A 25,919-nucleotide genomic window follows, 5' to 3' on the forward strand; every position below is an offset into this window, starting at 1 on the left:
CTATCTACTGTCGTCTGTCTATTATATACTGCTTACTGTCAATGCCTTACTATCTACTGTGGTCTGTCTGTTATATACTGCTTACTGTCAATGCCTTACTATCTACTGTCGTCTGTCTGTTATATACTGCTTACTGTCAATGCCTTACTATCTACTGTCGTCTGTCTATTATATACTGCTTACTGTCAATGCCTTACTATCTACTGTATATTTCCCACTGCTTTCTGTGTACTATCTACTATCGACTGCTTACTACTTACTGTCGACTATCTGCTGCTGACTGCCAACGCCTTATTGTCTACTGTCTACTGTCCATTGTCTACTGCGTACTGCTGACTTGTCTATTCCTTCTTGTCAACTGCCCACTATCTATTGTATACAGTCAACTGGTTACTGCTTACTGACAACTAATAATGCATATACCGTCTACTGCCAACTTCCCAGTGGAGAGTACAGGATGTAATACTGTCTGTGTGTAACAGCAGTATACAGTAGCATGTAGGGGTGGGCAGTAGACAGTATACAGTAGCATGTAGGGGTGGGCAGTAGACAGTATACAGTAGCATGTAGGGGTGGGCAGTAAGCAGTAGACAGAAGCAGTGAGAGGAAAGCAGTAAGCAGTAGGCAATAAGCAGTAAATTCCATCCCAGGAACGGGAGCGCACGATATCAGCTGTTCCAAGAAATGCAACATTTTAGAGACTCTTCGCAATATATTTCATTTTATGTCTGCCTTTTTTAATTTTCGCTCGTAAAATGTGAGGTACGAAAATGTGAATGTAAGTACTGAACTGTTTCCGGTTATGTTTATAGGTGATATGAACCCCTGATTTTGCTATGATTGCTGAAATATACAGATGAGCGATGCAGGAATTCAGGGGCTCTTGTTATTTTCATAATTTAAGCACCTTTCATTATTCACTGTTGGGTATAGGAAATATCTTAAAGTGTGTTTTATTTCTATTTTTCTTCTACAATTCTTTGGATTGGAAGAGTCAAATGTATGATTTGCAACATATTATGCATATAATAAAAGCATAATTAAAGTCAATATTTTTTTTCCTCCAGGCAAGACAAAGATGTGTTCCGAATACCTTTTATCGGGATTCTCTGGTGTTCCGAATGAAGCGTTTACGGCCTCTAGCTCGTTTTCAGGACAAGATGATTTTAGTCCTGATAATGCACGGCTGTATTATGAAAGACATAACCCCCAAAGCTCTTCAGGATGGTGTTCGGATACCATAGACGCAAACTCATACATACAAGTAAATCAATCTTAACTCGACGTTACTGTATTTTAAGTAAACTTATCATAATGGAAAATTGAACGAGGCGGTGAATAATGAACGGTAAAACGTATCTTAAACATTTGAACTTTAATAAATCGATCAACTGTATAGTTGTTTAATTTCTGGGTATTAAATTTTGCCCAACGCCGCCTTGTTAGCATTCTGTAGGAAACATTTGTGTGTATACAGTAAAAGTGAATTGTGTTCGAATACATCAGATGAGTCAATTTTGTTTTGTCCCACCACGTTATCGGACATACAAATGTATGTATGGTACACAACTGATGAATTTGGGCTATTTATGTCATTGTATATTCCGTACATAAAAAAACGAACCGCCGAATAGGTCGAATAATCTTCTTGGTCCCGTCGACTTCGACTTATCCGTGTTTTACTATATATGAAAATGAAATGAGTTTTTATATTCGCGTTATTTCTAATGACCACAAATTCAGCGAGTTTAAGTACCTCGCGAATATTATAAACTATACAGTAACAAAGCTATCTTACACCGATACAATTTGAATCATTACAACTTCTAATGTGACATGCTATTTTACAGGTAGAACTAGAAACACAAGCGACCATAGATTCCGTATCACTACAGGGCCGTGGTGACTATGGACAATGGGTAAAGGAGTTTTACTTACAGTACAGTACAGCCAATGTTTCCTGGAAAACTGTGCTGGCGTCTGACAGTCAACCTAAGGTAATGTCATTTCGGAAACTATCGATACATAGCATACGATTGTATGTTGTACAATGAACCATGACGTCCTTAAACATATAAATAGCATGCAACGATAACCTAGAGATATTTTAGAACGCTTTTGATCAATACAGAAAGTCAAAAAAATGTGAAATTTAGCTTGAAAATTTGGCTTTGTCGTCCATTTGCGGTTAATGCATCAATTGTATTGAAATAAGAACGTTAAGTTTTTTAAAAAAGGTTAAGTACAACAAAGAATATCGACATAGAAATAAAACTCAAAATCAATTTCACTGTCTTATACGGGTATTTTGTCCACATTTTTGACGCAAAGAGATAACCAATGTTAAACAATGAAATCGGGGTACATTAATTATTCCTAGATATAAAGAAGCCAATAATGAATTAATGAATCGGTTCAATACGTTAATAAAACAACAGATAATACAAACACAATAACGAAACCATAATTTAAATTTAAAATCGATAAAACTAGGGCGAAATGGTAACAACAATATATAGATTTAGATGGATTCCCTTGACAAAGTACAAGGAGAACAAGACCAGGTATCCCAGGAAAGCAAGCGTCTCCTGCTCAGACGAGAGCACTAGTGTTTATTCTTTATATTAGCAATGGTTGATTTAACACACTTATATATTCAAATTACATTTCAGTTATTTACCGGAAATACTGACAAAAACACTGTTGTTAGAAGTGACGTCAGTCCCCCCAATCACAGCTAAGTACTTCCGGATCAACGCTAGGTCATGGGTGAGTCGACCGTGTCTGAGATTCGACCTAGGTGGATGCAAACATCTACCAGAAGGTAAGTTAGAATGGTATCTGATAAGAACATGAGTATGCATGTTAACGTGCTTACTTATTCATTCTCTCTTTTTTTTTAATCCATTATTATTCTGAACGAGAATCGCTTTCATAGCTTTATTTCTGCTATGAACCTTATGATTTAACATAAAATGATAAGGAACTTGTATTAATGGATTAGTATATGTGAAGTGACGAATATTTATTACCTTTTTGAGTGTATTTGCCTACTATGAACACTTTAGGTCATTAGGATCACATGAAGGACGAAGCAGCTGTGTGGTGTACAGCCACTGAAGTCAGTTTGGCTCTACTGTATCTTACTTTAAACATTGTTTTGAAAGTTGCTGATATCTTGTGCGGCTTTTGTATTATCCTTCCTTCATACATAGTATACCTTTAGCACTTGTTTAATGTATATCTTCTCTTTTGTGCCGTTCACTCCACAATTTTGATGCATTTATCTTTAGTAAAATATCACTTAAGTGCATGTTTCCAATGAGATCAATCACGCATATGCTTTTTACAGGACACTTACAGACGAATCATTACAAATGAATCTCTGTTTAACCTCTGTATGTTACAGTGGGCGCGACGATACAAAGTCGGTACGCCCTTGCCTCGATACCATCCATCTCGAACCTGGGCCAGCTTATCAACCTCCAGCCACCTGGGACCTCCCTACAGCACTGTGGTATCGCCTGTCACAGAGAGAATGGATGTGTGTCGTTCATATTTGATAGTGTTACTCAAACCTGTCGGGGTTACCCCTCTATTAGGAAAACATCGTATTCCAGGGACGAAAAACCCTACTACTACAATGCAGGTAGTGTTTTTTGTTGTTTTTTTTCCCCACATGCAGCAAAAACTCTACGAAAGCTCTGGTGCTTGTTACACTGCTCTTCTGATGTCTTCTTCTTTCTGAAGACAGGCTTTGATAAAAAAAAATGTGATCATATAGTTTCTTAGATTCGTTACTTTGTTCATATTTCGCTACAATATCTTAATGAAAGAGTTTTCTTAAATCCTTTGCTTTGTTCATTTTCGCAGTGTATGACCGTAGTCAAGGATACAAGCATACCGAGTCTGGAAACTTCTCTTACAAAGTAATTGAAATGAGACAGAATAAGGCCAATGCCTCTGCTTTGTGTGTGTCCCAGGGATCCTGGCTGGCCAATGTCAGAACATTGGACCGCCAAACCGTCCTACAGACTGCGATACAGCAGAATAACCTATTAAGTAAGGGGTTGTAATGACATCATCAGGCTATTATTTACGGTGTTACATTATAATCTGTATGTCTATTTGCCAAAATCAAGAAAGACCTTAAATAACAAAGTACATGTCATATACATGGTCTATGGTTAGCCTGAAACTTACTGTTATAAGAATTGATCAAATCATTTCGTTTTAAGGGGATTCTAAACAGCGAATCAAGTCAAAACAGTTATATTTTACAAGCCTATAAATTCCTACTATGGTGAAATTTAACAGAAGTAACAGGATGAACTTTAAGTATGTACCATGGTAAATCATGGGACTTGCTGTTGACATGTAATATGTTAAGCTGTTTGTAAATTTCAAGAAAACATGCGGAAAATTATGTTTCATGGGAATATAATTCGCTCATTTTTATCGCTTAAATTGCACCAAATAGCCATGTCGTTTTGCTCACAAGAGTCTTAAGCACAAATTACGAGCATTGATTTGACCAGAATTTACTTAATAATATGTAAATGCCTTTATGCCATATTTGTGTAATATCATTCACAGCCGATATTTGCATTTCAAGATCGAAATTACATGTTTACATGTACATAAAGTCAAATCCGGTCCAAAAACGCCCCAACTCTGTGTTAAACACACATGTGAGCATAACAGCTTAGCTATTTTTCAGGTTTGATTTATTGCGTGACTTAGAAATATTCCATGCTACATCTTACCACAAAGTAATATACACGTAGTGACTCTTTAGAAAAAAATGTTACGTGTTATGTGTCATTGGTGAGTTTAGGAAACTACGTGTCCAAACAAACATTTTAGTATATCATATCACTATTTCTCTGCAATATTTTAGATAGTTATTCGTGTTTGAAATCGAACATTATTCTCCTATATAGATGACCCTTAATTGCACCAGAGTAGTGACTTGTGAAAACATTTCGCTGGATTTGTTATTTAGATGACCCTTAAAACCCAGTCTTTGTCTTGACCACTTTGCGAATTCATATTTTCTTTACAACAGTCTTTTTTCTTTGGTTTGACAACAGTTACATTAAATTGGTTATACGCGGTGTTTTTGTGCTGAAATTAGTCTAATTGTTATTGCAGAGCAAGACTTTCGGTTCTACGTGTCAGGACAATACACGACACAATGGCAGCACAGTGATGGTGCCGTCATCGATATCACACTGTGGTCACCTTCGAACCCAGACCCAGCACAAGGTCACTGCGTCATGCTGACACAAAACGGTCTTTCTAGTGTTGACTGCAGTACAATGTTATTTTTGATATGTGAACAATGAAAAAAAAACAAAAAACAAAAAAAACCCAATGATATGAGTAAAGTAAAGAGGTTTACCTGTAATACCTGTGATTTACCCGTGTTACCAACAGACACTTGTATTACATATATAGCATGTCCAAGCTTTTGTAATAAAATAAATGTCTGGACATAGACATAACCTCTCACATTGGTACAGACGAAGAGTGGATTTGTGATTAATGCCTAGATAACATTTCAGCACAATGTGAATTCTACAAATCAACTGACTATATATATATATATATATATATATGTCTTTCAAACTATTCTAAATGGTTTTAAAAATGATCATATCAATATTCAAGGAGAGATCATCTAAAGATACTCCGAAAGCAAACTTTTGACGTTTTCTTTCAACTGAGAGTAAACTTATGACGTCGCATGTGTTCCCAACGATCTTGAATCGGTCGTCCTTAAACTCCAATTGAAATGCAGCTCACCTGTTTCTGTTTACGACCCCCTAATCAGTCTGTGCAATGGATCGAGCTTTCCCTCAAGTTCGTTGCAAACCTCAAGCATTCAGGATGCTCATTTATTGCGATGGGGGACTTCAGTGTGGATCATTTGAAATCCAATCGACTTAACACGATGGAGCTCTTTGGTCGCCAACAACAAATCACCTCACCGAAACGTGAAACACAGAGCTCTTGTACTCTAACAAATCACATGTATACACGCTTTCCTTGTAAAAGTGTTTGTGTCTTACATCTGGGTATTAGCGATCATCCTCTCATCTCTGTTGTCCGTAAGTTGCGTATGAATAACACAACGATTGGACAAGCGTCCATTAAATTCCAAAATTTCAAAAAACCTGAAACCAGAAACTACTTTAGATACTCCAAATGCCATGTGTTTCAACTAGCTACTAGCTAAATATGTGCAACAAATCTGTGATATTACCTGTGTTTATTTTTTATTTGCTTGTATCCTGTTTCAGGGCCATTATATTGTAGAATTAGATGTTAATCTAATATGTCACCCTATATAAATGAAAGATTGAATGTAGAAATGTATTATTATTTTTATTATCATCTTTGCACTAATATCCAACTATTACACTCTCTATGAAGTGGAATGTTATAGCTTTTTTGTTTTGTTTTGTTGTTGGTTTGGGGGGGGGGGGGGGGGGGGGGGGGCGGTTTGGGTTTATGAAAGGGTGCTGATCAACAGCGTTTATCTTAAGTGCCCGATGGTATTCTAGCGTTTACCATCTTGACAATTTTCCCTACGTGTGATGGCTCCATGGTGACCGCGTGCTAGTCCCACAAGTGTTTTGTAAAATATCAACAGATGTAATCATTTTCAGTCTCAAGTGATAAAATTATAAGTAATTAAAAACCGGAAAAGTACCAAAAAAAATGAAACGCTAGAAATTTCTAATAAATTCATTTCTTAAGATATGGTAAATATTAAGTAAGTCTAATTAATTTACTTTATCCTACAATCTGTTACTAAATTATTTTGCTATACATGTACCACTAAAAAATATTTTAATTGAAATATCACACCAGATCTCATTTGCCCCAAAATGTTCCAGAACCACTTTCCATTAAAATCCATTCAGGACTAGTATCGATTTCAAGGAAATGCTGGCAGACGGACGACGAACGACGGACGACGGGCCATGGCATAAGCTCACCTGCCCCTCGGGTCAGGCAAGCTAATTAACGATATGATGACTGAAGGTCATATAAATTACTTTTTTCATGTAATCATGTAATAAATTCTAACCGACTTTGCCAATAAATAATGTCCGCTCATCAGCCATTCAAGTGTTAAACATAACCTTCTTATTAACCGTATAGCTTTAATACTAGATCATTGATGCACGGATAGCATAACTGCATTGAAAACTCTTTATTGCTTCAGTTTCACATAAAGGTATATTGATGATTTGTTATCAAATAACAAAAAAATTATTGACCATGTTGATGGGATATATCCTCTAGAGCTTGAAATAAAGGACTCTAGAGACTCTAAAACAACAACTGTTTACTCCAATCTTTATTTAACAACCTAACCAACAGTGACATATTACAACTGATAAGCGTGATGCTACAATTTCCCCAACTGTTAGATTTTAATTTCAAGATTAAGCTTCAATTTCTACGGTGTTTCATGCCCCCGCCGATTATATATAAAAGGGCGTACTGTTCCGATTATCACGATTTCCGTGACAGATGTCAATGACAATTGAAATAAACAGCACGAGGTTTCGAAAGATGCAGGTTGGTGAATCGAAAATGTTGTATTTCCTTGTGCGATATGAACTCGGGCGTGTTTAATGTTTTTTGCCCCAGTGGTTCCGTTGTCACCACCCCACTTCTCATCATGATCAGAGAAGGTGAGTTATCCCAGATTGTGCTGTTTGTATGACGGGTGTAGAAGCTTGACCTTCCTGTACACCTGATCTTGTTAGTCTCGATGTACTTTCCAAATCTATCATTTTTGTTCATATATTACCCTCGTTTTATCGATTTCAATTTAGAATTACGGTTTTATTATTATGCCAGATTTCACGGTTAATTGTGGTTGTTTATTTAAGGATTAACTTTAACACAAGAGGCCCAGAGGGACTGTATCGCTCACCTGGATTTCATGAGATATGAAACAAGAATGATGATTAAGTATATTTGTCACTGGTATTGCTATGTCAATATATCATAGGCATTTTATATGGGTACGTAAGGATTTGATGTCAAAAAATGCATTAATCCATGAAATAAAATTAACTTTTGGCACAACCCCATAGGGATGCTACCACACAAATGTGAGTGATATCCATTGCTTAATTTCAGAAAAGAAGTTGTTTAAACCAATTGACCCCTTTTGACCCCGCCTTCTGCACCCCGGGGGGAGTGGGGGTCAGTTCCTTCCTTTATAAAATGTTGAATCCCTACCCAAAAGGATGCTACCAGGCAAATATGAGCGATATCTCTTGCTTAGTTTCAGAGAAGAAGTTGTTCATATCAATTCAGCCAAATTGACCCCTCTTGGCCCCGCCCCTCAGGCCCCCCCGGGGGGGGGGGGGGGGGGGGGGGTCAGCCTCACCATTTGTACAATTTTGAATGCCCACCCAATAGTGATGCTACCAAGCAAATATGAGCAATATCCATTGCTTGGTTTCAGAGAAGTCGCTAATATCAATATAGCCCAATTGACCACATTTGGCCCCGCCCCTCAGGCCCCCGGGGGTCAGCTCCATCATTTGTACAATTTTTAATCCCCACCCCATAGTGATGCTACCAGGCAAATATGAGCGATATCCATTGCTTGGTTTCAGAGAAGTCGTTTATATTAAGAGAGCCAAATTGACCCCTTTTGGCCCCGCCCCTCAGACCCCATGGGGGGCAGCCCCACCATTTGTACAATTTTGAATCCCCACTCCATAGGGATGCTACCAGGTAAATATGAGTGATATCCATTGCTTAGTTTCAGAGCAGAAGTCGTTTATATCAATTCTGTAAAACTGACCCTTTTGGCCCCGCCCCTCAGACCCCAGGGGGTCAGCCCCGTCATTTGTACAATTTCAAATTCCTACCCCAAGGTGATGCTACCAGTAAACTATGAGAGATATCCATTGTTTGGTTCCAGAGAAGTCAATTATATGAATATAGCCAAATTGACCACATTGGCCCCGCCCCTCAGGCCCCTGGGGGGGGGGGGGGGGGGGGGGGGGGGGTTCTTTCCCATCATTTGTACAATTTTAAATCCCAACCCCATAGTGATGCTACCAGGCAAATATGAGTGACAGGCATTGCTGGGTTTCAGAGAAGAAGTCGTTTATATCAATATAGCCAAATTGACCACATTCGGCCCCACCCCTCAGGCCCCTGGGGGGTCAGCCCCATCATTTGTACAATTTTGAATCCCCACCCCATAATGATGCTACCAAGCAAATATGAGCGATAGCCATTGCTTGGTTTCAGAGAAGTCGTTTATATCAATAAAGCCAGATTGACCACATTTGGCCCCACCCCTCAGGCCCATGGGGGGTCAGCCCCATCATTTCTACAATTTTGAATCCCCACCCCATAATGATGCTACCAAGCAAATATGAGCGATAGCCATTGCTTGGTTTCAGAGAAGAAGTCGTTTATATCAATATAGCCAGATTGACCACATTTGGCCCCACCCCTCAGGCCCCTGGGGGGGTCAGCCCCATCATTTGTACAATTTTGAATCCCCACCCCATAGTGATGCTACCTGGCAAATATGAGTGATAGCCATTGCTTGGTTTCAGAGAAGAAGTTGTTTATATCAATATAGCCAGATTGACCACATTTGGCCCCATCCCTCAGGCCCCTGGGGGGTCAGCCCCATCATTTGTACAATTTTGAATCCCCACCCCATAGTGATGCTACCAGGCAAATATGAGTGATAGCCATTACTTGGTTTCAGAGAAGAAGTCGTTTATATCAATAGCGCAAAAAATGACCCCTTTTGGCCCCGCCCCAGAGGCCCCCAGGGGGTCAGCCCCATCATTTGTACAATTCTGAGTCCCCTACCCATAGGGATGCTTCTGACCAAATTTGGTCAAATTCTGATGCGTGGTAATGAAGAAGAAGTCAATTGATCGACTCTTTTCTTACAAATAATTACGCCGCTGTATCAGCCAATCAAAAGCGATGTTACAGCGACGTCATTTTTGACGTTATGGCCTGATAACATATCTTTTAGCCAATGAGGAAAGTTTGTTACAAGAAAGATTTAATCCAAGTATAAAGCTTTTTCTGAGTGAGGCAATAAGATACAATAATATATTCGATCTTATATGTAATGTTTGTTAGAATAACAGCAATATCCTCTTTGAGTTCTAGAGAAAACTCGCATATAGATTTTTTCTGATGATGATTCATTTGTGCTCAATTGCAAATAACCGAATTTGTCAACTAGAATAAATACACAAAGCAACAAATAATAAATTAAATATTTTCATTCGTGTAAACTGGATCATTATAATAATCAAAAATTCATAATTTAAACATTGAGTTAACAACCACAAAATAAGATAATGATAAATCCGAGATAAAATGATTCACAAATGTATCAACCAATCTCTATCTAGCATTGTTTTTAACACTTGTTAGTGAACCAAAGAAACTTCAACTCTGGTTATGAAGTAGGGATTAATATCAACATGGTAAGTATTTGTAAATTTCCTTTAATCATACATAACCTCACTTCAAACAGTATGTTCATCTTTGGCAGTCAAATTCACAAGTGCAGAAGCATCCACCTCACTGATGAACATCGGACCATGTTGGACATCTAATATGGGCTGTGCAGACGAGACATCACTTGTTGTCGTTGCCAGAGTATCGATCAGCTGATGAGGCTGAACAGTTCCGCCATCTTTTATTGACCCATCAGTATGCCCCATTAGAACATGAGTCTCCACTTCCTGGAAGGATTCAAACACGGCATTACACTCACTACATATGTACAGCGCCGGTTCCTCTTCCTCCTGCACAACACTGTCCATGACATGAGTGGACTCCAGATGTACTATTCCATCGGGTGTAAGGATCTGTGTAGCCTCCATATTGGATGACTGGGGATCCAGAGACATCACTGCATTCGTCAGCGAAACCTGTTCTGACTGATTCAAGCCCTGCTCCGCCAGGACCAGGATCACGTTTGACCCAGACTTCTGTCTCATAACTCCCTTACATTTGGGCTGGTGATTCTTTAAGGTATTCTTACAGGAAAATGACCTCCCACATTCTTCACAGACAAAATTGCTCTGTCCGGTATGAGTCACAAGATGCTGGTTAAGGAGACGTTGCATTTTGAATCCTTTCCTACAAATTGGACACGGGAACGGTTTTGAAGTAGTGTGCTTGAAAAGCTTGTGTTTATCCAATACGCTTTTGAATGTAAATCTCTTGTCACACATATCACAATGGTATGGTTTTTCTCCTGTATGCTTGTTAAGATGGTCAGTATATGTGTTCTTATTGAGAAACCGTTTTCCACAGAAGTCACAAACGTATCTGTAGGTTCTCTCGTCAGGTTTCTTGTGGATCTCCATATGTCCTTTCAGTGTTGTACGTTCAGTAAACCTCTTATTGCATATTTTACATACATAGTCTTTGATGTCAGAATGGCGTTTCATATGGGCTTTCATATATCGTACGTGGTCAAAGTTTTTTCCACAAATGTGACAGACCGCCGACTTTGATTTCGTATGAACAGCCTGGATGTGTGTTTGCATATGCATGAATCGGGCAAATTTCTTTCCACAATATTCACATATTGGGATATCATTGTGTATAAATTCCCTATGAGCATACAAGCAGTTCAGACGGAATGTTTTGAAGTCACACTTTAGACAATTATACTCTTTCTTGTGTTGATTCTTTTCAATTTTGGATTTGAGTTTTAATTCTGGATTTAATAATGATTTCATAGCTTGTTTAAATGGTCTATGTTTTAGTTTCAGATGATTTGAAACAGCTGATTCATCTTCAAAGATGACTTCACACACGTCACAGCGGAAGGAACATTGTGTTTGATGTATCGCTAAGAAATGTTGCTGTAGATTAATGAAACTGTCTGAAATGTAGTCACACAAATTACATTTATCTCTAAGACCACCATCCCCTGTTACACCGATAGGTATCCCATCTTCTGAATATTGTGACTGTGATGTGATTTGCAAGTTGGCTTCATTTTCAGATTTATTTATTGACTTTCGTCCAAGTTTGATGGAATCTTCAAAAACAATTGCAGGAATGTGTGCTACATTGTCACCTCTTCGCTTTGCCAAAGGTGAAGCATTCTTTTGACTAATCATCTTGACATCAATGCCTTCTTCAACAGTTGAATAGATATCTTCGTTATCATCATTTCCGATGTCATCAAGAACTCCTGGCTCTTGGTTCGTATTTTTCATAACCGATATCGATGAAACCGAATTGGTGTCATTTGTTGCTATGGATGGGATTTGTTCAGCTGCATCAGCAATGGTTTCAATGTCTGTCTGGGAAATCTGCTCCTTGCTATTGAGCTGCAATTTTTTGTTTGCTACATCATTTCTCCCTGATTTGACACCACTCTCCTCCGCAGATGTTTTCTTCGCTCCTACCATGGCAGAGAAGTCGAGCCTCTTACCTCTGGTGGAGTACCGCTTTGGACTTGTAGCAGAAACAGTTTCCTTATCAGTATTTGCTTTTTCATTAGTATCCTGTGAGCTTGCCTTCCTTTTCCTTGTGGTAGATCGTTTTTCAGTGATGAATCGGGTCTCCTTGGATTCAGATGACTGAACTTGATCAGTGTTTTCTATGCTATCACTCAAGATACTTGTATCCACACACCCCTCCGTAGACAAAGCAGCCTTTTCCTGTGTTTGATCCACTTTGGGATTTTTTCTTGGACGACCACGTTTTCGTTTTATGGGAAGAATTTCTGACTTTTTATTGTTTCCCATGTCGTCTGGCCTTTCGTGTCCTTGCTGTGCTGTCGTAGCTAAAGTACTATCATTTGTTTCACCAGGTTTCATAAAATCTGAAGAGACAAGAAAGGAATTAATCAGGTTACTATCTTCCTATAACAATACATGAATGTAAATCTGATTGGATCTTTCCACATGAGGGTTTATGTACAAAGTATTGTATTTGTGTTGGATACGGTACTGGGATGGAATCACTTTGGAACCTTCCAAAAATTTAACATTGTCTGATGTGAGTGTGTGACCAATTCATTGAGACAAAATGTGTCCAAAAAGAAGAGTTTAGAGATTTTTTTCAGTTGTAAAGACATGGCATTAAGACACTTCTGACAGGAATATCCAAAAATTTACAATCAATACTTCCAAAATAGCTATTTTGGGGCATAAATATCTTTCAAACAGATCAGCTTGTAGTTCATTTTCCATGTGGTTGTGAAATTGACCTTTTTGAATGCTCAACGCATGACCAGCTGATGAACACAAAAGAAACAAGAGCTGGGTCTTGAGAAAAAGACGACTTTTGTTATCATCAATTTGTTCCTTTTTGGCCCAACCTCTCAAGCCCCTGGGTGGTTGGAATCATATGAATTACAATTATAGTTGACAGTTTGCCAACTAATGTTTCTATAAAATCTCGTCAAACTTGTTCAGGAGCTTTAGAGAAGTTGAAGATGAGGCATGATGAAGGAAGAAGACCAATCGGAAAAGTTAACAGAACTTTGCTCAATTGACCTAAAAAAACAAGTAAATGTTAAACTCAATACTACCAACCTTGCGCTTTACATTTTCTGCAAAATTCTGTTGGACCAGTCTCTGGGGGTTCCACTTTTAATACATGCTGAAACACAGGATTCTAAAATTTTACAAATAACTTCACTGAATCATTTGTATATTTTCTTAATAAACTAGTTGTGTGTACTTCTTCTTTACCAAATTAGTTTTCTGATCCCTTCAGCTGACAGACAACACCAGACTTTGCACACAAGGATAATTCTCTTGAGAATTAATACATTTGTTGAAGGCATAAAATGAAGATATCATCTTGTATAGCAGGGGTTTATACTCTGTTTGTTGATAAAGAAACCTACATGACACACAATGATCTTACTCTTCAAGGCTTTTTCTGAGGGATTTTTGGGGCCGATAATGGACCCTATTCCCAATTAAAATTAGTTCCTATATAGGCCAAATTCCCAAAATTAGCAATTTACTCCTGAAAACTCTTTCCCTATTCACCAATTTTCTTCCCAAAATGAGACAAAAAGACTCCATCCCAAACTATGGAGAAAAAGCCCTGCTCTTTGTTTGCTGAAGGAATAAAATAATGAAGTTACCTACTATTTACACTATTCATACTCTTTGTTTTGTTTTTTAAGGTATAATGAAGATATCTACCTTGTACAGTATATCCTTTGATCATTACAATGTCTTCCAGTCGACCTGTGAGGGTGTACTGAGGAGAAGAAATTCCAGGGGACCAGTCCAATGTTAAATTTGTCTGCTTGGTCACTCTACTCAGGACACTGTCCATTGCTGTCTGGTCAACAGCTGTTACCAGTCTCCGTGACAAGGTCGCCGTGACCTTCTCAAATACCTAAATTAAAAAGAATGTAATCTACATTTATCAATCTTGTAACTGGGTGACAGTGACTTTCTAAAATACCTAAAACAATATAATGTATGATCGTCTCAAGTACCTAAAACAATGTAATCTACATTCATCAGCCTCTCTGACAGGGTTGATGTGATCTTCTTAAGAACTTAGTGTAATTCATTGTGTAATCATGCATTAGTAAGTTTATCAAACAATAAGAAACTTTATTCTTTATTGTTAAAACTTCATTATTTAAAAAGGTATTGCTGAATTGGTGATTTCATTTTGAATGCCCCATCAACACTGAAAAGGTCATTGAGGCCGATAAGTTGTGATTAAAAATGAGTATTAATTAAAACGAAAACCTAATAAAAATAACAAAATATGTAAAATGTGTTGTGCACCCAAGAATAGAGTGGTTACATGCATATTCCATACATAATATTCCGTACATATGTCAAACATGATGCTGACCTGGTATTTCATGATGCTGGTTAGTCTTGTGTCTTTAGTATTGTATTATCATGTAATTATTACTATATCTTGTCACATGACTACGTACTACTACACTCACATCTATGGAAGACATATCTGCTGCTTCATCGTTTGTCTGGTAGTCTGAGGTCATCACAGGGGAATGTTGAACTACTACAGGATCAGTTAAGTTATCTTCATCACCAGCATCTGTAATGTTCAAAGCAAAACAAAGCTTTAGAGAAACATTAAAATCAAAAGATACTCATTAATATACGTCAAAAAAGTGTAACAAGAAAGAGAGCAATGTGACTCCATAGGGGATCAAACTCGCGACCCTCAGCTCACTGGTTCGCCATTCTACCGACAGAGTCAAGGGTAACTCTGCCCAGCATGTAGCACTAGCTAGAAAGCAACTGTATCACTATGTACACTATTTACAATTAAAACCTTCTACAATACTACCCCATATTAAGCCACCACTCTAATAGAATATCACTGTGAACCAAGACACCAAAGTAGAGTTTCTTTATGTCATACAGAATTATCTCCCTTACTATACATTGTCTCTTGGTAACTTTGATAAGTACATACCACAGAATTATCTCCCTTCCAACACTGTCTCTCAAAAACATACCAGATACTATGAAACTAGAATTTAAAAATAGAAATTTTAAGAGTCTTTATACAAGAAAATTGTATCTTTACAATATTATCAAAGTGACCTCTCCATATATTAAGTGTATTATACCACAGAATTATTTTCCTAATGAATCGCTGCTTTGTCTGTATAAAGTCAGTGTACCCAAATTGATACCTCAAATGTAAAAAACGCTCCAAAATCATTGTGAATAAAATTTGCGCAATTTCCCATTTATGCCGTCACAATGGCACCATTTACCATTTATTCAACATGTTTTTCCTGTGTGCAGCTGCTTAATTTCTCAGCAATAAGTTTTTGAAATGGGTAAGTCGTCCTATATGTATGCTTCCCGAACCATATGGCCATGTGACAAGTGTTATTCTCTTGCCTAAGAAAACTTCTCCGTAACTATAAGTATCTCCACTGTTAAACATAATCACATGTATAAAACAGAATCATCCCCCTGACCACACTTTCAGTAATATAAGTAACCTCTCCATAGCTGAAATAAATCACGATGTGACATCTCCACTACTACATATAAGTACATGTATCTTACCACAATGCCTCTCAGAAGCTTCCCCAATAACAGGAGTTTCTTGTGGAGGGTCCTCTGAGGCAACCATCTCAATATTAGTCAGAGATTCAACAGCTATTTCAGCCTCACTCAAGATTTCCTTGTCCTCATTGTTGTCTTTATATTTGGTGATAGAAAACCTGGAAATATTGTAGGAAGGTGTAAAGTAAGATAGTGGTTTTCCTGCCAATATAACTGGGTACCCAAAATGACACTATTCTGAAAAATTTCCTATTGAGTCCATAGATTGAAAACTTCCGAAAACACAGAAAAATATAAAAATGGTTAATATTACACAAAACATATGTAGATCAGAAAATAGACATTCAAGGCTCAGAATTGGTGTGTGCCAGTATGTAGAAAACTAGAATTTACATGTACACTGCATTATAATGTATATACAAGACAGACTGCAGACAAGGAGCGATTCAAAAAGTCTTTCCCAAATCTAATTCAAACATGGTGGGCCTGTAACTTTTAACTTAACTGAAAATTTACTGATTTTGTGATATATGGCATTCGTATAATATATATAGGTAATGCTCATTGATTAGCTGACATGCCAGATGAATATCTGTTTACCTGTGGGTATATTCTCTATTTCCTCTACAGATACGGACATAACGTTAAACAAGAGATCCCAGAGGGATCTTGGCGCCCACTATTGAATGATCTTGATAGGTTCCATGTCAGATTAATCTTCTCTCTATTTTTCCCTTCCTCTTACTAATGTGTGTAAAATGAGAAACATCCCTCCAGTACTTTTCAAACAAGGGGAACTTATAAATGAAATTTGAGATTTACCGATAATGGCTGTATATCTGTTTACCTCTGGGTATATATTTTCTATTTCCTCTACAGATATGGAGATAACTTTAAAAAAAAACCAAAAACAAAACCAGTTCCTCCTCTTAGAGACTTCCCTCACACGTGTTGGTTGTTAATTAGACTTACTTAAAAACTGTGGTTGCCATCTTATGCATTTTTGTGAATAAAATATTTGCGCTGTCAGCAACATAGCAACTTTAATTCCAGATGAAGTGTGTATCTACCTGTGAGTAGATTCTCTATTTCCTTTACATATACGTAGATGATGCAGAAAACAATTCCTCCTCTTTCGAGACTCCCCACACACAGGACAATGGTAGTGGTACTGGTAGCTGGTGGCTAACTCCTCTTCTGTACCCTGACAGGGCAGGTAGCATATCAGGATATAGTAATCTGGAACAGGGCACAAGAAAACATCATTAAGAAATTCCAGTTCGCATGCTTCCATACGTGATTAACATTAGTTGATATAAGTTTTTTTGCAATTGTGTAAAATGAATAACGTTTACATTTTTCTTTTTTATAAATCCAGTTCGCATGCTTTCATACGTGATTAACGTTAGTTGATAGAAGTTGCTTTGCAATTGTTGTAAAATGAATAAAGTTTACATTTTTCTTTTCATGAATCCACGTATTTTTTTCTACTTTTTATTTATACAATATATTGTGGTTCAATACATGTATGTGGACAGGTTGGTCCTGTAGAATTATATTACAGAGAGAAAATTTTATAGCTATACATATTTTTCAAATTGAGAATACGCTTTCACCGTACACACAAATGAAAAGATATGAATTTTGAAATAAAAAGAGAAATGCACTTACAAATGAATTTCTTCTAGAAAGTTTTTGTTTCTTGTTTACAAATAGGCAATAGTTGGATTAATTCATTATTCCTTTTTTGAACTTTTTAACTAATTAAAAATTTGTTTATAAAAATGTATACAAACGTACATGTAAATGTTATTTATATTGATTGTGTAGAGGGACTGTACTGGGTCGATCATCGGTGACCAGGTAGCTCAATTGGTAGAGCTAATGTTCAGAGGTCTGGGTTTGAACCCCGGTCTGGCCGCTACATTTTCTCTTCTTTCGTTACAAAATTGGCACCCAGCTAAAATACCCATGGTGGTGGTATAAGGCTCTCATGTGTGTTTGAGTGCGAAGACTTGGGGAAAAGGAGGGAGGTGTGTAGCGGGACTGGACTGGGTTGATCATCAGTGACCAGGTAGCTCAATTGGTAGAGCATCTGCCCAGTGTTCGGAGGTCCCTGGTTCGAACCCTGGTCTGGCCGCTACATTTTCTCCTCTCCCTTTACAACACTCAAGGAGCCTTTTTAAATCTTGATAAAAAAATAATAATGATACCTTTATAAGGGATGCGTTTCTTCCAGTGGAGGCTGTAATGTGTCAGGAGATGTTCCTCAGAGTTAGGTTTATACTTGGAGGTGGGACAGAGAACACAGTGGTAGCTTCCCCCACATCCACAGGACAAGTCTTCACATTTCTCTACTGGCAGATCTGCAACACTTCGCACAACAGATGCGTGCCACTGTAAATGGAATAAAGACAGTTTAATATTGTATACAGACGTAAAAGTGGAAATCATATAGGTCACCTTAGAAGTTCAGGTCAGTGGGAATTTCCCTTTTGCCTAGTGGTAGCTATAGGATGTCAACTTAGACTGTAACTGGTTGCCAGAGTGGGCAAGATATTTTTCTTTATTACATTTTTACCACTGACATAGCGAAAATAAGTCATTCTATAAAAGTGATATTTTTCAGCAGTGAAAAATAACACTTGGTCTTTATACATAATGACACAATCTGACCTTCCATGGTAACTAACTCCCAAATGGAGTACAACAATTTATCTTGTAACAAGTACAATACCTTAATGTCTGGAGCATCTTTTGGGTGAGGACAATTAACAGGCACATAGTTATCTGCCCTTTGTTGATCCATTTCCTGTCCTAGTTTCATATTAGGGTACTGATTGGCCTTCCCTGTCTGACATCTCCACATGTGTGTTACCAACATGCTCCTATCCACAAAAATCTCGTCACAGTACAGGCAGTGGAAATGCTCCTGTATGTCCACTTGGCAATTCTCGAGACACAACTGAAGGACCTCATCTGCATATCATAGAAGATTTACTTAGGTCATTTTCGTTTTTGCGGTCGAAATGGTTAGACCACTCAGACAGGTATTGTTCGTTTATGAAATAAAGACGGACCTGGTGATTTTATATTGTTTTCAGACGAGCCTTGACAAAGACTTCCAAAGGCCGGCCTGTATTAACATTTGCAGGTCCATCAAGATATATATGTTTGAAATATTACAGGAGACGGAGACGGATTAATATAAGTTTTTAAAAAACTTGTTTCTGAATCCATTTCATGCTGTATTTTTTCTGATTGTGTCTACTTTTCATGTGTTACCAATGAATGAATAAAATAAAGTTTACATTAAATATTACATTTAAAAACAGACGAACCAGTTGGTCCGCATAAACTAACAGGCCCTTAGCCTATCTCCATCTGGAACTACATGTAAATGTGGTTTTTTTTTCAGAATGTAATTAAAAGATATAGCCTTTTACAATTCTCATATTGAACCCCTATTAAATTGTTGCATTCAACCCAGTAAATCTATAAATACATGGTATTACAACATTAGATCAAGACTCAGTGTGCTCCATGCTCCAAGCATATTTTCTAGATATTTCACTATTAAGACAGATTCAATGTAATTTTATCAGAAATAGAAATTATTGAAAAATATGAAATTCATTTTAATTTTTAAATGATATATTCAATATTTTGTTTTTACACTCAAACATGAAATTGATACTACTTTTACATACAGCCCTACCATTAAAGTTTAGTACATTCCAACTATTAAATACATCTCGATATTAATATATAAACTAATCATATTAATGAATACATCTTAATTACATTATCAAATGCATTACAATTTTATACATTATGTATATATCACCATTAAATACATTTCAGTCATTATAATCAGCATTCAACTTTACTCCAGACATATTACCTAGAAAAACAACTTTAGATGGGAGTTTGTCGTCAGGAGCTGTCACCAAATCAGGAGATTTTTTCTAAGACAGAAAATTCAATAAAAACATCATGTTAATGGCAATTTATTGTGATAAAAAAAAGAATCCAAACATTTTGTTACATCAGAAATGGTATACAAAATTATTCCTTTCGAAGCATTTAATTATTATTATTTTTTAATTCCATATATGAACATGAACTATTGTATAATTACCACAGAATTCATGAGAATTTTTGGGTAGAACAGCTGTCATAAAATGTCTTACTTTTAAAATACAAAATGTCTAACAAATTACTTGACAACCTGTACTTAATTTTCCAAAATTATATATACATGTATATCTACTTAAGTTGTATACTATTACATGTACGTATATATACTGTTACAAGATTTATGTCACTAAGCTATGACAATCCTTCTCAAGCCATCTCATATAACATGTATGTTACCTACATACGGTACATGTATGTTTATATTTAAATCTAAAAAAAAATTAATTACTTTTTAGGCGAAATTGTATCTGAATAGTTTTAAACAAAACTTCTTAAAATAACTTATTTCTTTGCTTCATATGGCTATAAGAACAGCTACTACAGATCATATGGAGGTCTCCCATTATGTTGGCTTAATTACCATGGTTTTGATGTGTTTTACAAGATGGGAATGGAAGGCATTTCTCTTCAACAACTGTTTTGTACAGCAAGGGCAATGGTAGTGACCCTTTGGCTTGTCACCACAATCTCGGAAACACTTCACAATTATCATATCTGAAACAAGATCATGAAAAGAAATTATGTTGACAAATATTTTTATCTGTCACACAAAATTCAGAAAAGTTGAAGCATGTGAAAAGTAAAGAGTCATGGTCAGGGAAAGTGGTAATGGTCAATGCAAGGATGTATGATGTCGACTGATAATAAGGCCACCATGGACATGATATAAATTGTATATATATAAATGATCAATATAGCATATGGTATATATATAGTGTCAATGTCATCTTGAGTATATATAATACATTTCATATTAATTGCTATCATCATTTGATTTAAACATAACAGTTCTAAATCAAAGGATTACTGGATGACCATCAGGACTTGGCTCAATAACAGTAATAACTCCTATTTTGTTTACATACCATCAAACTTGACTGAATGTGCAAAGTGTTTCAGCTCCAGATGGTCTCTAACTCGTGAAGGCTTGGCTGGTTTGAAGTGCGACTTGTCACAGAAGGGACAGTGAACTAACTTACAGCCACATCCAGAATTTTTACAATATCCCAGTCTGATGGAATCTGACAGGGAAATGATGGTTATGTCTTTGGACTTCAGAGGGTAGTCATGGTCAAGTCCACCGACATCACCATCCCCTATATCAATTTTTTCTCCATCACCTTCAGCTGTATCCACCCTGATGTCTTCCCCTGAATCCATAACCATTTTAATATTACATGCACTATCCTCTGTAGTTGTATCCACTTGGTCTCCTGTAGCCATAACAACTCCATGGCCTTCCCCTATAGCTATACATGTAGCTACTCCACCAATGTCACTTGTAGCTATATCCATCTTAAGAGCTTCAGTCTTATCCAGGACAGCTACAGCTATATCAAATAAGAATATGTTTTCTTTTGTATATGTAGATACCTTGTGTGGGTTGGGCGCTAATATAAAGAGAGGTAAGAGGTATAACGGCCAGGGGTGACTCTACTCCAACAATGTTAGAGGTTTTACACGGAGAGATACTTTTGACAGGCGCCGTGTAAAACCTCTAGCCGATAGAAAAAGAGCCGACCAGCGGCCTCTTATAGGAGTAGGCATTTTAGATGGACACTCTAACCACAGTAGTTTTGATGTTCTATTATTAAGATATATATAATAATCTATATAAAAACACCTTGTACACTATAAAAAATATAGCATATTGCACTGAGTACATAGTATATATATTTACATATATGGATTATATTATTGATAAAATGTCAAACTCCTGTGCTCTAACCATTTGAGCTACATGGCCATTGCCATTCAGCCCAGTCGAGTTTCATTATACATTTGGAATTTTTGAAAATAGGTGTCCAAAAAAAGTCTTTCTAGTTCCGATGCTTCAAATGATAGGCCGGGACGTACAGGGACGCCCTTAGAACGAATATTCATACCCTGCCTAATATATTTATCAAAAAGACCTTATTTCAAGTGTGAAGTGCACAGAGCTGCAGTCTACTCATGATCAGTAGTTTTACTACATTTTTCTTATACCACAGGCGTCTGAAGTTCTGACAGTAAACCGAGATAGTAGATAACAGTTACTCTTATTTTTTATATGGTATTATATCTCAGTTTACTGTCAGAACTTCAGACGCCTGTGCTTATACTGTGGTCTCTTACCTAAATTCAGTAAGAATTCAGACTAAAAACGCATCGAGTCAATTCATATTCTTTGTTTAGACAAACCTTATGATATTGAATTCTTCATAATTTCTCTGTCATGTCCTACCTGGGTAAACAGAAAGTAGTCTCGTCTGCTTCTAATTGAACTTTCCTCGAGTTGTTACTACAGGAAAATGGCGTATCAACTGAATCCTGCTACAGCGACCTCGTGTGGTAAAATCCCTCAATCAAAGAAGGATAACTCTCGAACGTTTCATGCCCGATACAATATTTTAGTTGAACAATATTTCTATCCTTGGTAATATTTAAAAAGTAGCTTTGATAGAAAACTATTACACATGTTACATTCCTAGATACTATTTCTTGCCAGAGAAAGTTCTAACGCGTTAAATTTAAATCGTTTTTGACATGAACGGCCTGTCATATAGTTCAAACTCCATAATGAAACTATTTGTTTTAGAATATTTTTTTCTAAAACTCTTATAAACGTGCAAAAATGAAGGACTATCCTATGTAAAGCAAGAAACAATGTGCTAAAAAAGCGACATTAATAAAGCCATTAGATTCAAGATTTTTTTTCTAAAATACATGCATCATTTGATGCTTCACTCAATACCTTGGCAATATCCCCAAAGTAAAAGATGTAACGAAGAAAATAGAATAAACCGGTTATCAAGATTTTATTTTATCACGTTGATAAAATGTACTGTAACGACGGTACTACTGTGTTATTCTGAATACAGGACACACAGCTAGTAATCCAGACATTATCAACAATGACTTAATTAGTCATCGAGAAACATCAGATTGGTGAAAGACACATGAACATAAATGTAGTGCATTGCAACATTCCAACGCAGAATCAATTTCGCTTTGCACGCACATAAAAAAAAATCAGTATTGTTATAAAATATATACATGTACATGTAGCTTGTCTATTAAGCTGGGGTGGTCAACTACAGACTATATCCAACCAGAGCCCATTTGTTCAAACAGTGATTAGGCTAATTACAGTTTGACAACAATCTATATTTTAATTATCTATTTTTTATCAACCATTTTTGGTAAAAATAACTGAACATTTTACAAGACTCTATAGTACACTTAAATCCCTTCCTACATGCCTATTTTAAGGAATATACATTAACAGGGTATAAGTAAAGGAGAAATGATATTTATTACTAATAAAGTGATTAAACTATAATCACCTATTGAACTACTGGGCCCTGGCTAGTATCATGTACGTCCTGGAGGCCCCCACATATCCATGAACTTAAAAGATCGGACAACACATGAAAGGAACTTGATAAGCTGACGCATGATCGAACAAAATCACTCTCAATGCTTTATTGCAATGACTGTTAGACGTTTTTCAATATCTCCAAACTCTGCTTATTGAAGATATATGGCCTCACCTTCTTCTACAAACACAGATAAAAACAGATTTCCTGTACCAGTAAGGACATCTTCCTGAGCAAGACAGATGCTCCTTTCAGCAGTTACTACCAGAATATAATATACAGCAGGATGTACTAATGCTGCAATGAGTTACCATACTGAAGTACGAGACAATTACATAATTGAAAGTTGGCCCAGGACTGGAGCCAATGAAACATCTGGGACTGGGACCAATTAAACATCTGGGACTGGAACCAATGAAACATCAGTGGACATCATCTCCTTAAATAAAGAGAACTCTACTCAAAATTGAGTTACAGGTTGTACTTAAAACAAGACATGCAGGGTCTGGTTGTCTTCATTTGGTGAGTAAAATGACGATGGCATGCAGTTGCCATTTTCATCCCTAATAATCTGAACAAAACTATACCCAAGTACAGTTTGGATTTCATTTTCCACCTAAATATATTCACTGATATATTCATGATTGTGTTCCACGCAACGCTAATTTTGTGCGATATATGTTTCAATTTCAAATGCTTAACCACAGCACCGAATGAGTGATTTTACACATGGCATTGTGTCGCTTTTCAATTTGGATAATGTAAACGATACTGTTTCAATAGCATTTTCTTCTTAACGACAAAGCTCCGTTAAACAAGAACACAATTTAACTTCTACAATTTTCGCATTCTTTGTGGTAGCAAAAGCGAATGGGAGAATGAAGTAACTGTTTGAAATGCGTCATTGATTACATCGAATGAAAATGGAAATGTCGGCCATGACCTTTGGAAGCCTTAACGTAAGTAAAATCTAATTTGTTTCAGCGACAATTTCAACATTCTCACGTTAAAATTTGCTCACAGAACAAAATAGCACACTGAAGAATCATACGTAAGTTTCATGGAGAGCGTAAAGTCTATTGACATCCCTGTATTAGCAATTTTATGAATTGAAACAGACAATAATGGTGTCAATTAAATGCATTCGATAATCGCGATAAGCTTAACACAAAAATTTCAAACCTATTAGGATATCAAATCCCAATGCCAAATCAATACATTGTATTGACTTATTAACTTACCCAAAATGTTTCATAATGAGTTCTGATGCACAAACGTTGATGGAAAATTAAGAAGGAGAAATCAAAAGAATAACAAATCTATATATAAATCCATCGGAGCTGATTGAATATGTCAATTTCAAAAATGCCGCAAGCAACATGATTGTGTAAGCCTCATTTTGCCATTAAAAAAATCCTAAGACAGATAATAAATACATGTGATAAACGGATGATCTGGTAGTTAAACGTCCATTCATCTTGGGATTGCTGGTTTGCTGGGTTTAACACCCCACGAACAACCAAGGCCATTTTGAGGCGGGGTCTTTTTGTAGTAGTTGATGTCTACCTCACTGAACAACATGCGTGAGGCCCGTCGCGTGCCATCCAGAGCTAATTCATCATTTCATTTCATGGTTTTCGATCATTTCATTTCATGTTTTCGAAATGTTGAACGATTTTCTTTCAGAATCAATATGTAATTGCCGACTCGCTGTCATTGAAAAATCACGACCTTTGCCACGTGATCCCTGCCTCAAATGTCTCTTTAGTGTACTGCATTAGTTGAATAATTAATTAATTGTCCAACAGTTTACATTTCACATACAGCCATAAGCCTAGTCAGCATAGTTTGCGCGTGCAGGTGTGTGAATGTACCTTTGGAGACAGGGAATTACCAATTACAAATATACCTGTGTTAAGTAATAGTGTAAATGCTACTGTCAGAGATGTCATGGTGTCCTGTACGCCATGCCTTTTTGTTGGTAAATTATACGCATCATTTGAAAGCAAGAGAAAATGTATTAACAACTGTTTGCAATTTTCTTTCATTAAAAAATGTTTTTAACAAAACAAAGTGGGGCACAGACTAGACTAGATTTAACAGATCGATATACCTCTAGCACAAACATAATCACTACCATAGCGGATAGATTAATTACTGATGTTATATCTAATTTAATATTTTCTTGAGTCAAAACTAAGACTGTTTATTTGTTAGTTACCCTTGTGAATTCAAGTTGCTAGGTACTTGTATTGAAACAAACACAATG

The 25,919-nt window shown here is 36.7% G+C and overlaps 2 protein-coding genes across 2 annotated transcripts; one reads left to right on the forward strand and one right to left on the reverse strand.

Annotated features, from left to right (window-relative positions):
- Window positions 1-1,867: 1,867 nt before the first annotated feature.
- Window positions 1,868-6,448, forward strand: LOC117314700. Its single transcript, XM_033868788.1, has 5 exons — window positions 1,868-1,997; window positions 2,673-2,824; window positions 3,410-3,649; window positions 3,874-4,062; window positions 5,155-6,448. The coding sequence occupies exons 1-5, from the start codon at window positions 1,954-1,956 to the stop codon at window positions 5,346-5,348; spliced, it is 819 nt and encodes a 272-aa protein (XP_033724679.1). The 5' UTR covers window positions 1,868-1,953; the 3' UTR covers window positions 5,349-6,448.
- Window positions 6,449-10,289: 3,841 nt separating this feature from the next.
- LOC117344710 lies at window positions 10,290-22,601 on the reverse strand. The gene is made up of 13 exons (XM_033907540.1): window positions 22,473-22,601; window positions 21,158-21,622; window positions 20,653-20,786; window positions 19,996-20,059; window positions 18,829-19,070; window positions 18,305-18,488; window positions 17,162-17,330; window positions 16,092-16,249; window positions 14,990-15,099; window positions 14,217-14,415; window positions 13,910-13,974; window positions 13,593-13,659; window positions 10,290-12,877 (listed from the first exon to the last, which is right to left on the reverse strand). The coding sequence occupies exons 2-13, from the start codon at window positions 21,585-21,587 to the stop codon at window positions 10,554-10,556; spliced, it is 4,146 nt and encodes a 1,381-aa protein (XP_033763431.1). The 5' UTR covers window positions 21,588-21,622; window positions 22,473-22,601; the 3' UTR covers window positions 10,290-10,553.
- Window positions 22,602-25,919: the final 3,318 nt, after the last annotated feature.

Source organism: Pecten maximus, chromosome 16 (assembly GCF_902652985.1).
Source record: "Pecten maximus chromosome 16, xPecMax1.1, whole genome shotgun sequence".
Classification (NCBI taxonomy): Eukaryota; Metazoa; Mollusca; class Bivalvia; order Pectinida; family Pectinidae; genus Pecten; species Pecten maximus.